Source organism: Syngnathus acus, chromosome 5 (genome assembly GCF_901709675.1).
Source record: "Syngnathus acus chromosome 5, fSynAcu1.2, whole genome shotgun sequence".
Taxonomy (NCBI): Eukaryota; Metazoa; Chordata; class Actinopteri; order Syngnathiformes; family Syngnathidae; genus Syngnathus; species Syngnathus acus.
This window is the reverse complement of record NC_051091.1, coordinates 270,742-282,353: the sequence shown is the minus strand read 5'-3', so window position 1 is coordinate 282,353 and position 11,612 is coordinate 270,742. Positions and strand designations below refer to the sequence as shown.

The 11,612-nt window shown below is 50.3% G+C and overlaps 1 protein-coding gene across 3 annotated transcripts; it reads left to right on the top strand.

Annotated features, from left to right (window-relative positions):
* Positions 1-428: 428 nt before the first annotated feature.
* On the top strand, positions 429-11,496 carry setd5 (SET domain containing 5). 3 transcript variants are annotated; one of them, XM_037251475.1, is made up of 21 exons: positions 433-899; positions 2,784-3,067; positions 3,370-3,472; positions 4,199-4,315; positions 5,504-5,736; positions 6,119-6,177; positions 6,248-6,435; positions 6,508-6,546; positions 6,625-6,882; positions 7,272-7,420; positions 7,626-7,743; positions 7,804-7,913; positions 8,084-8,315; positions 8,455-8,535; positions 8,935-9,084; positions 9,164-9,523; positions 9,647-9,904; positions 9,987-10,104; positions 10,182-10,408; positions 10,737-10,793; positions 10,895-11,496. In XM_037251475.1, exons 2-21 carry the CDS (start codon positions 2,997-2,999, stop codon positions 11,384-11,386), a joined length of 3,420 nt encoding a protein of 1,139 aa, XP_037107370.1. In that variant the 5' UTR covers positions 433-899; positions 2,784-2,996; the 3' UTR covers positions 11,387-11,496. The 3 variants fall into 3 exon arrangements, with proteins under 3 accessions (XP_037107372.1, XP_037107370.1, XP_037107371.1); XM_037251476.1 differs by lacking the exon at positions 4,199-4,315 and having other exon boundaries at positions 435-899; XM_037251477.1 differs by lacking the exons at positions 10,737-10,793; positions 10,895-11,496 and having other exon boundaries at positions 429-899; positions 9,987-10,130; positions 10,182-10,332.
* Positions 11,497-11,612: the final 116 nt, after the last annotated feature.

Sequence of the window (11,612 nt, the reverse complement as noted above, 5' to 3'; positions counted from 1 at the left end):
TAAATTGATGCCTGCTAATTGCCAAAGTTAGCAAAAAATCAACTTTTTCTGCATTACAAAACCAACATAAAAATGACATCACTTTTTTGCGTAATTTCTACATTCGTTCTTCTGTTCAGCTGATTGGCAGTCTTTGAAAAAGGTCATTCAATGTTACTCCACAAGTTTTAATTCAGTCTCTCAACCTTCACACGCAATTTATGTTCTCGAGTTTTGGACATTTCTTTGTGTGAATGACTAAAACGCGCGTGCACGCACACACAGGTCAAGGTCAAATCGCGGAAAGAATTTTTGACACAAATCTCTCCCCGTAAACATCTTCGGAAGCGCCACCCAATCGAGCCCCTGCACGGTCGACACGGAAACCCCATGGCGTAGTTGCACGTCAGTTTCGCTTGCATGGGCCCGCCCGCCTGCCTGCCTGCCTGCCTGCGTGGCTGCCTGCCTGCCGCCTGCCTGCCTGCCTGCCGCCTGCCTGCCTGCCTGCCTGCCTGCCTGCCTGCCTGCCGTGGATGCCGGCGAGCAGGGGGGGGCGGTCTTCTCAAATGCGAAGAGCCGAGGCCGAATAAGAGCCCAATAACATAGACAGGAGTACCTCAATAAAATGAGTAATTGCAGATAGGCTGCACTTTTAAATAAATTCATTCGTTCGCCTGGAATTGATCGGATTCACCCCACGAATGCAGTGCATTTGTAAGGAGCTAAGGATTTCACTTTCTTTTTTTTTGTGGGAGACGTGGAGAAGTTTGTTTCCGTCCGCTGCAGAGCGATACTTTGGAAGGCATAGGGAGACAGGAGACACCGCGGCCGACGGACGGGCCTACTGCTATGATTGGATTTGATGTTGGGCTACTCCAAGGAATTTGCCTCGTTTGTGCAACTTTATCATGCATCTTTAGGTCAGTGACTGATTCTTATGCTAGTTAACATTATCATCAGTTGTGTGAGACAGTGACATTCTTGCAAAATGATCGTCATTTTGGCACAACTAAGAAGCTAACATAGCAAGCTAATTATTTACCACCCACTGAAGTTATCACAGGTAGTGGGATAGCGTCTGCTGTCTGTACTATTTCATGATTGTGCGACCTGAATGTCTCCCAAACATGAGTCCACCAACAAGGGTGCTTGGTTTGTTGTGTACGTGTACGCGCGCGCGCGTGTATGTATCTATGTTGTGTATGAATGTTGTGTGTATGTATGTATTTATACACACACGCACACAAAATGTATGTGTTGAAGTACACCATGTTAGTTGGGAGTGTTTATCCAGCAAGCATGAGAACCGACCCCCGCTATTGTTAGTTAATTAATTTCGGAAAGTGCCAAAAGCCCGTGGTCAGTTCACCAAAATTCAACTTATGCCATGAGTTATGTCAAATACTAAGAGTTGCAATCAAATTGTAGGATTTATATTTTTGCAATTTGTTCGATCGATTCGTCTCATCGTTATGATAGCAACGCTAAAAGGGCCCAGTCGCGTTTTCCTCAAATATCCTCGATGCAGTTAGTTAGTTAGCTAGCTGGCTAGCTAGCTAGCTAGCATCTATGTGGCTTGTGTTAGCAAGAGCGACCAGCTGCTCTTGGAGTTTACTTTGGCTCCAAAAATACTTTTCGAGAGAGAAGCAGTTGGGTGATTTCAAGACATTATCGTTGTTATTTTACCATCCATGTTTTTGCCCCATTTGCGCTGTTTTGATAACTTGTGTGTTTGGCGACATTTGTAACTTCCCTCGGGCGTGTGAATCCGACTCGGAACATGGATGTGGCTTGTGTTAGCTACCAAAAGTGATCAACTGCTCTTGTAGCTCACGTTAGCCCCCCCCCAAATTGACATTCGTCATTCTAGCAAACCTTTTTGGACATTATTGAGATTTTTACGATACATATTTAGGCCCGTTTTCTGTGTTTTCATAACGTACATCTATGGCTACATTCCTAACCTCGCCCGAGCGTGTGAATCCGACTCAAAGCTCGGCTGTTGTTGATGTTTTTTTTTTTTTCCCCCCTTCTTTTTTGGTACCCCCTCCGTGCGGGCAATCGACGGAACCGATCCGCTTGGTTGGTGACTTGCTGTTCCCTCCCCCACCTTAGCAACCCCCAGCCCAGCAGCCTTGAGCAACTGCTCGTATTTTAGTGGGGAGCTCTTGTTTTCTGTTAGAGCCTCCGCTTTGCTCAAGTGCAACTTTTGCCGCAGAAAGCAAACGTTTGCAAACCTGCTTCTCACTCAAATCCAATGGGCACATCTTTTCATCAAAGTGTAGTTCAGGTGATTGAGTGGGATAGAAGTGGAACGTGCAGTGCTAGTGCTCTCTCCGTTCGGGGTTGCCGCCCGCCACCTTGTATTTGTGGGGGACACTTAGGCAATGTTTGCGGCCGGCGGAGGGCTCTTGCAATTGTCCTATTATTCAATTGGCCAGCACATTGCATTGCTTGGTGCTGTACGCATGCTCTATTTCATTTTGTGGGTTCCCAGGCCGGCCTTCTAGGTTTACTCACCGTTCATATCCCAACCTGAAACACAAAGTTGCTTAGTCTCTGCTCTGAGAGAATCCGAGGGCTCGGCATTGCCCACTTTCTGCTGATACGTTCGTTGTACATGTGTGACAATACAGATCTATTCGGCTTTAGCGTGCTGCGCTGCCGACCGACCGCTGACTCGGAGACCCTCAAGTTTCTATCTTCTAGATTGGAACATGTTGCTGTCTTAAATGAGCGACATCTCTTGAATTGTGAGTCCGTGGCTTTGTGTAACAAGTGCCTCCCCTCTTGTGTGTCCACAGGTCCCCCACCCCCCCCCCCATGAGTGTCAGCCGAGGGCTACGGCTCAGCGGCGGCTCCTCGACACTGGAGTGGTTGCTCACTGTAGTCGGAGCCCTTTAATTTGTCCTTCCCCTCCCAACTCCATCCTGTGCTGCTAGCCCTCGCTGTAGCCCGCCCTCCCCTTCCTCCCCCCTTCCCCAACCACCCGAGTGTCGCTGTGCCGGACGGACGTCATGAGCATAGTAATCACTCTAGGAGTCACCACACCTGAAACGTCTTACACAGAAATGGCTGCTGGATTCGAGTAAGTTTTCCATGCGTTACGCTGGCAAAAAATGGCACCCCGACACCACACGTGAGACTTTTCGGTTGAATGCAAAATCATCTTCTCGATTGGAAAACAAAGCCAGAAGAAGAGAAAAAGAGCAAGGTTGTTTGGTGTCGGCTCAAGAGTTGCATCAAATGACGCATCCGCATTCCATCTGCAATTTCCGAGGTTTAGTTCCATCTCGTCGTGTGTGTATGAAGAGGCAAGACTGTATCTAGCATTTTCTTTACTGCCATGTTCATAGAGGTTGCACTTAACGTTGATTTTGAACATTTCAGCCCTGAATCTGTTGAAGCAAGCCCCGCCGTGAATGAGAAAAACTTCAACAACCACACTTGTGGAAGTGCACAAAGTCATGGGTGTTGCGGACTACCGTATGCTGTGAGTACAAATGACTCTTTCCTTAGTTGCGTTTTTGTGCAACGACTGCACAAAAGTGATCGCACCAAGTGATCTCAAATCGCAAAATGCATTTCAGGGGCTGCGGCCGGAAACAAACCTCTCGTTGACTTTTGCGAAGGGCTCTTCCTTGCAGCACTTTTTGGTTGTTGACCTTGGCTCTTTTCAACCGCAGCGCCATCTTTCCCTTTGCTCTCAATCTACCGTGCCGAGCGAGGCTCAGTCGTTGGTCTGTGATTCTCCAGGGTGGCTCCCTTGTTTTAGGCTTCCATTTCCCCACCTTCGACTGTTTTTCCACTTTCCACGTTGGCTGAGCACGCATCCACATGTTGCGTGCAGAAAAAATGTCACTGGAGGCTCTGATGGCAATTTGTCCATTCCAAATCATTGCGAATCCATCAAATGAAGGACTCCAAAATTGACGTGAACGTCTTTGCTTCAACATCTGAATACGCAAACAAGACGTTTTGGGCAAGGTTTTGTACGCTGAAATTGGGTCCTTATTTAATCCGTTGAAATCCGGAAGGAAGGCTTGCTTTCAATTCCTCCCCCGTTTATCCATTTCATTTCCTGGCAAGTCCCCTGAAAGTGAGGCGTTTTAAGCAGGCCAGGCCAGGCCGCGCCGCGCCGCGCCGGGCTGAACGCTCATCCCCGTTGCGGGAAGTCTGCTGCTCTTTCCAAGTCCAACTTTGAAATTTTGATAAGCAGACCTCCGGTGCTGACTGGCAGCGCGACGCCACCGCATCTCCTGCGACGGCTGCGTGGACGGAGGGAGATTCTTGGCTCCACGGACGGCTGACACGGCCAGGAGGTCCAGCGAACAAGGTGCTCCTGCCTGGCTGCCTCAGCGGCGGTGGCTAACGTGGGCGGGCGCTGGTGGGCACGGATGGAGCTTTTTGCTTGTCTTGACGGCGGGCGTCTGTGACGCGGAGCCCCATGTCTGTCTGGCGAAAGGCTGAAATTGTTCTGCTAATCTTGTCTCTTTAGCGGTCGAAAGCTAATTGTGCCTCGACGAGACACGGGAGCTATCTGGCGTGTGCCTGTCTGCTCATGGAGCTCTAACAAGTAAACGGCGGTCAAAATGATCAGCAAGCGCCACCAAATATCACATGCACATTCCTACTACTGTCTGCTTCAACGTGTACAAATCACCTTCTTCAGCCTCCCTTGTAAGCTTTATTCAGGGGTGATGGATGGATGGATGGATGGATGGATGGATGGATGGATGGATGGATGGATGGACGGACGGATGGAACGGATGGACGGATGGAACGGACGGACGGATGGAACGGACGGACGGATGGAACGGACGGAGCCGAGGCTCCGCCGGGAGGTAGAATCTCAGATTGGGACGGGGCGCTGTGCTTTTCTTCCCGGCCGTGGAACAGTGGAGCCACTCTACGCCCTGGGCAGGGTCTTCCAGGGTGCCAATCTACATGCGTTCCTACTCCTCGATGTGGGCACACTGGTCGCTGATGGCAGAGTTTGGTCCGCTGTCACAGATAGAACCATTTTGGAGACGGGCAAGGCATCGAGGCAGTCCGGCCGGCCGGGTCGGTGGCGGCCTCGGTATTTGCCGATGCTGCGGTACTGTAGTTTCTTCAAGCGTTTCCAACTTCATTTCCAACTCGGTCGGTCGGTAGCTGTGTGTGAAAATGAGCACCTCCAAATCTGAGACCGTGGTCGGAAAAAGGTGCCAAAAGGCAACGCTCACTTTGTTTTGCATTTGTTTAATTTCACGGTTGACCTAACATTTATCGCTCCCTGCCACTGCATTTGCCTTTCATCGCCATCATGTATGAAAACTTTTGGACAAGGAAACCGAGCGTTTTTAGTCATTCTTACGATATGCGCATGTATTTTTTGCGACGATGGCCTTTGACGTGTGAAGGCCTTCATCTTGTGTAAGCGTCATGTACTTTGGACTGTTTTTGCCCTCACGTTTCCCTCTTTTGCCTGAACAATTGTTGTTTGGGGAAAAAAAAAAAACAGTCTCCCGTTGTGTGTTGTCAGGATCACAACTATGGTGCCCCCCCTCCTCCCACACCGCCCGCTTCCCCGCTCTCTCAAACCACGGTCGGGCGAACGGATCTCAACGGCGCCGTCCGCGGTTCCCGTTCTAGCCAAACGACGGAGGACAACTCGGCAGACAGCGACAGCTCCTCGGAGGAGGACGGGGCGTCGGCCGACTGGTGTCACTGCGCTCTCATGTCGGATGGCTTGTTTATTAAATGTGACCACTGCAGGTGAGCCACGGACAATGTGCCCTGTGTATCCCAGCAAAAAAAAAAGAAAAAAGAAGCCTGACATATACGGCCATCCAAATGATTCTACTGTTGGCAAAAGCCTCCATATATACACACACACACTAGCCTCCAAAAGCTGTGGGCCCGATGAATACGTGACAAGTCATGTAGAACTTGCTGCAAATGTCTCCCATTCAATGAGTTGTGTATGGTATATAGTATGTTTGTAAACATGCAAATACATGTTACTGATGTCATTGTAGAAGACGTTTGTTTTGGCAGATGTATTGGTTGAAGCTCCATTGATTTACTCCTCATCCATCGGTTTCATTGCCACTGGATGTTGTCAACTCTAATTTTCCATCATGTTGTTTTGTCGCAGGGGACTTGATGGGAGGAAAGCAACGGATGGCCAGCACAGGAAAACGGAAATGGTCTCAGGTATTTGACTTCACTTCACTTTGCACCTGTTCACGAAGAGAGCGACAACGGACTTGCGCTTTCTCGGTAGCCGCAGAAAGCAGTGCCACCGAAAGCGGCGATGAAGAAGTCTCCCCTTCCACCGTCTCTTACACTGCCACCCAGCATACACCCACCAGCATCAAACTGACTGTCAACAGGGTCAAAAGAAGTAAATCCAAAAAGAGGAAAAAGAGCGCAGAAAAAGCCAGTGCCACACCAAAGGGCAAGAAAGTCAAAGTATGTCACGCTAGTACTCGTTGCCACATCTTTTCAAAAAGGACTCTTTTTTCACGCCGTGTGTTCTCTCAGGCTTTTCGGGAGGGTTCTCGCAAGTCTATGAGGATGAAGGTACGACCCGCGTCCGTCCAGTACGTGTACGTACGTAGTAAATACGCTTTGACTCCGTGCATCTTTTCTTTTGTCAAGAACTCCACCACGGAGGCCAGCGCGCTGGACGGGATCACGGCCGAGGGATGGGAGAGTAGAATCCGCAAGTGGACGGAGCAATACGAGGAGGCTTTAGCCAACCAGTACAGCGCCGACGTCCAAACGCTGCTCCGGCTTCGCCGCGCCGTCGGAAGCGCAGAAAGCGGACCCGTCGGTCTTCCGTCCGTCGCCGCCGCCGATACCATCGACCGCACCCAGCTGGCCTGTAATCACACTGTGCTGGGCTCACAGATGCAGGTTGGCCCGGCCATCCTTCTTGAATAGATTGCCATAGGGAGTGGGCTTCAGGATTCTGAATGCGTGCGTGACCTACCGTTGAGAGGGAGAAAGGCTCGCTCAGCTGCATGGGGCTTTGCGAGCCACAGACTGAGAAAGAGACAGGCAGGCAGCCACGCAGGCAGCCACGCAGGCAGGCAGCCACGCAGACAGACAGACAGACAGACAGCCACGCAGACAGCCACGCAGACAGCCACGCAGACAGACAGACAGACAGACAGACAGACAGACAGACAGACAGGGGTGGGTGATCCATCCAGGAGCAAAACAATGTTTACGGCAACCTTACTGTCAAAATACCATCTTGTAAAATGCATCTCTTGAAATGTTGCTTTATCGCTCGCTCGCAGCTGCAGTTGGGACGTGTAACGCGTGTGCAGAAACACAGGAAGATCCTTCGTGCCGCCAAGAACCTCGACCCTGACGTCCTTATTATCGAGTATCGGGGGAAGGTCATGCTCAAGCAACAGTTTGAGGTCAATGGGCAATTTTTTACAAAGTAAGTACAAAGTACTTTTCTTTCTTAGCCCGGACAACGCAAAGGACATGGTTTGAAACGAAAGACACTGTGCATTTTAGTCACTCCTTAGATATACTATACTCCAACACATGTCTTTGCATTGTGATGGGGGCAAAGTGAGTGGACATCTTTTCCACAAGTACCTTGCACAACACAGGCCATGTCCCATTTTGCTGTCTTTCAGGCCCTACCCTTTTGTACTGTTTTACTCCAAATTCAATGGCGTGGAGATGTGTGTGGATGCAAGGACCTTTGGAAATGATGCCCGCTTCATTCGAAGGTCCTGCGCACCCAACGCCGAGGTGAGTTCTCTGCAGCTAATTCCCACTTCTGGGAGAATAACGCATGGACTCCTTTGTCAGGTGCGTCACGTGATTGCCGGGGGTATGATCCATCTGTGTATCTATGCCATCGGTCCGATTGCAAAAGATGCCGAAGTCACCATCGGATTTGATTACGAGTTCAACAGCTGGTCAGTACCGCTTTGCAGAATTGATTTTTCGTTTTGTTCACTTTGTAACCTAGTATTTCTTGCTTGGATAGATGATGCTATGTGCTTATTTAGCGCCTTTTATTGCCATGTGCTCCAATTAACCCGACCGTTCGTTCGTTTGTTCTGATATCCGTCCATCCATCCATCAGCAATTACAAAGTGGACTGTGCTTGCCATAAGGGAAACCAGAATTGCCCTGTGCAGAAACATAACGTGAGCCCCGGGGAGAGCTTAGCGACGGTAGCGCCGCCCTCTCCTTTGCTCGGTGCTGAGACACGGCAGAGAAAGGCCCGCAGAAGAGAACTCCAGGTTTTCCCCATTAGCGACCACCACCACCACCACCAAGAGGCCAAAGAAGTGCAAAGAAACAGCGATGCGGAGGTATGGAGCCCATACATTTCAGTATGTCAATAACAAAGCAGTTTAGCTCCAAGTAGTACATGTGGGGAAGCAAATTCCAGGTTCTAATCACTGCTTTGCAAAGCCTTACCTGTAAGCATGAATCATTATCTGCAATTAGGGACTGTTGGATGAAATGAAGATGCAAGAGGCTGAGGAAGGAGAGGTGGATGAAAATGGAATTGTCATCGGCAATAAAAAAGTTTGTATTGACCTGTCCCATTACAGCCGAACCTCGATTTTGCGCGGACTTTGGGGTCCACAATTTTGGAATTGCGCTCACCCTGAAAGCGTGTTATTTCCAAAGTCTTGGAAGGGGGAAAAGAAATTTGGGGTCGCGGGGGACGTTTTGTCCTAGAAGCAGAAGCAGAAGTCGTGAAAAGCCCTTCATGATGGCCGACTTCTTCTTATCAAATGATAAATTGTCACGGAAACTGAAGGACTAGTGCTAAGATTTACCTGCTCGTTCTTTGACTTTGTACGGTGTTTGGGGGCCGTGACCAAAGCGCGTAAAATCAAGGCTCAATAGCTGCCATTTTGATGATGGCATCGTGTTTGTGTTTGATTCCAAATGTTTTGTTCAATTTGTCTCGGATTTAAGACCGTGAACACTCTGGAAAAGAGACGAAGGAAGACGGGAGCAGATGTAAAGGAAGATGGTGTGGAAACAGAAGAGGGAACGACGAGAGCCGCCCCCGTCGCCCAGAACGCAGGAGTGGGCGTTAGCACGCGTCGCGCTACCTATGTCACAGTCAGTAGTACCGGTATTAGAAAGAAAGAAAAAAGTCTGAAATATTTTCTAGAGCTATATTTAATGATGTTTTTCATAGGAAACGATTGAAGGGAAATGCTCCTTACCAAATCTGCCCGCTCCCGTCGCCCCTCCTAAACCGGCACGCTCCGCCAAACCACGTCCCAAAAGCCGAATGTCTCGGTACCGCTCCAGCTCGACCCAACGTGCCAGGCGGCAACGGCAAGCGCTAGCCCAGCAGGCCGCCGCCGCCGCCGTAGCAGCTCCTTTGCCCGAGCAAAATGCCGCTCTAGACGAGGACGCTTTTCACGGCCCGTATGGTTTGGAGTTGGGCCAAAGGGAGAGCGGCGGGATGGCCGCCGGACAACTCTTAGATGAAGATGGCCAGGCTCTTAACTGCATCAACAGAGGCAATTTACGCTACCCCAAGACCAAAAAGGTTCGACGGGATCAGACTTTTGACGTTTGCCTTGGACAGTTGTGCTTAGTCAGTCAATGATTGAGTTTTGACAGCCTGCATTTCTAGTTGAGTTCTTTTCATAGCCAACGATTGTTGTTTCAGTACCTGGTGACGGAATGGTTGAATGAAAAGATTCCTGGAGGGGAGAAGATCCAGCAAGAAGTGACCGTTGAGCGGCCGCTGCGGATAACCACGGATCCGACCGTGCTGGCCACCACCCTCAACATGTTGCCGGGCCTCGCCCACTCTGTCATCTGCACCGCGCCCAGACACTACATTCGCTTTGGCTCCCCTTTTAATCCCGAGAGACGCCGGCCCCGTCCGCTTCAGTTGGACGGCACCTACGGCTGCTTTAAAAAGGTCCCGCACCCTACGACAGGCTGAGCTCAGGCTGTTCATTCCATTGTATATATTGAATGAACGTGCTTGTATATCGATGCAGAGATGGATCAAGCAGGTGGAGGACGAGAGCTGTTTAGCCAGCGTGGCGGACGGCACCGAGTCCACCTCCTCCCAACAAAGCACCAGCGGCAGATCCACCCCCAATCCCTTTTCCAGCGGTATGCATTCATGGTCGCAGCAAACGGTGTGTGTGTGTGTGTGTGTGCCTGAGACCACTCCCCATTTTTGACCCTAGAATCCAATGCACCTTTGAAGAAGCGCCACGCCAAGTACACGACGGAGACGTCGCAGCTATCCTCTGAGCTTCGCCCGCTGTCGCCCATCACGCCGCCCCTTCCTGAGGACGATGCGCTACTTGCGCATCTTCGCCACCCCTACGGCTCCTCGTTATCCAACGGCCTGGCGTACTCGCCGATGACCTCGCTTTCCGTCAGCCGCTGCAACACACCGCTCCAATTTGAAGTAAGCCGAGTAGTAAGGTTGACTTGTTTGTCGCCAGATCCCATGCCGTTGGTGCCAATAGCTTTACGCTCGCTGCATCCGCCTGCTAAAGATGGGCTTCCGTTCACCTCGTCTGATGCTTCACGGCGATGAGACGATTTTTCAAGACTTGCCGTATTTACGCTAAGCTTGTCAATATTTGGGTTGTATGTTTGACGCTGGCAAGTGGCAACTTTGAGATGAATTGTCAATTGTTGTCTCTGTGAAGCCCTTTGAGACTGCTTGTGATTTAGCGCTGGCTGTACAAATACATTTGACTTGTATCTAACCGCCTCCTCTGCGTTTCTAGAATATCTCGTCCCCCGAGGCATCGCCTGTCGACCGGCCAGAGTCCGTCTCTCCGGAGGTAGCTCCGTTTGTCGAAAGCGCATTTGTTTGGTATCAATGTCACTTTACCATATACGTACGTACGTACGTACGCATGTTGTCATTTCTTTCGTACTTCAGACCGACTCGGATAACCCTCGGACGCAGCTCCCGGATCTTTCGCTGTGCTCTCACTCGGCTGGAGCCGCCGAAGATTTTTTCCTTCCCGGAGCTTCTTTGAGAACCGATTGCCCAGATCGAATGAGTTCCTTCAAGCCGGTGTCGAGTTCGACGTCAGAGCGAACCCTCCTATCTCGGAAACAGGCTTTCAGGACAGAGTTCAACCTCATCTACACTTGCTCCCCCCTCAATGCAAACTTGGGAAACACTGTGGCCGCTGACGAACGCTTCTCTCTATCTGAAGGAGGCTTCTCCCCTGGAGAGTCATTACATAATTCCTTGAGTGGCCACGGGCTATTTGGGGACGCAGGTTCTGACTGTACGTCGCCGCCGTACAGTGAACTTCATTATGGCGGCGGTGGCGGCGGCTACCCGGAGAGTAGTACGTCTCCTCACAGCCACAACCCACCGCAAAAAAAGAAGGCAAGTTCACAACATTCTTCTGCTTTATGAATTTAGTTTCACTTTTGAAGGAAAATGGGACTTTGTAACAAGCAGTAGGTAGGCCGTCTGTCAGAAAATGGTGCAAATATGACGATTAAAGACACTGTAGCTTTTACCCTCATCAGCCCCTCCCTCATCTTCTTCAATCTCTTCTCACCCTGACCTCCTGGCTGCTCTTTGCATACTTTTGGCCTTTTCTTCCAAGGCAGAGGGCCAACCCACCAGCATACCATTC

Excerpts from the sequence above, each read along its gene's own strand:
- setd5 (XM_037251475.1), top strand. The coding sequence starts at position 2,997 with ATGAGCATAGTAATCACTCTAGGAGTCACCACACCTGAAACGTCTTAC. Across the intron at positions 6,436-6,507 it reads CAAAGGGCAAGAAAGTCAAA|GCTTTTCGGGAGGGTTCTCG; the intron begins GTATGTCACGCT and ends GTGTTCTCTCAG. Across the intron at positions 7,914-8,083 it reads GATTACGAGTTCAACAGCTG|CAATTACAAAGTGGACTGTG; the intron begins GTCAGTACCGCT and ends TCCATCCATCAG.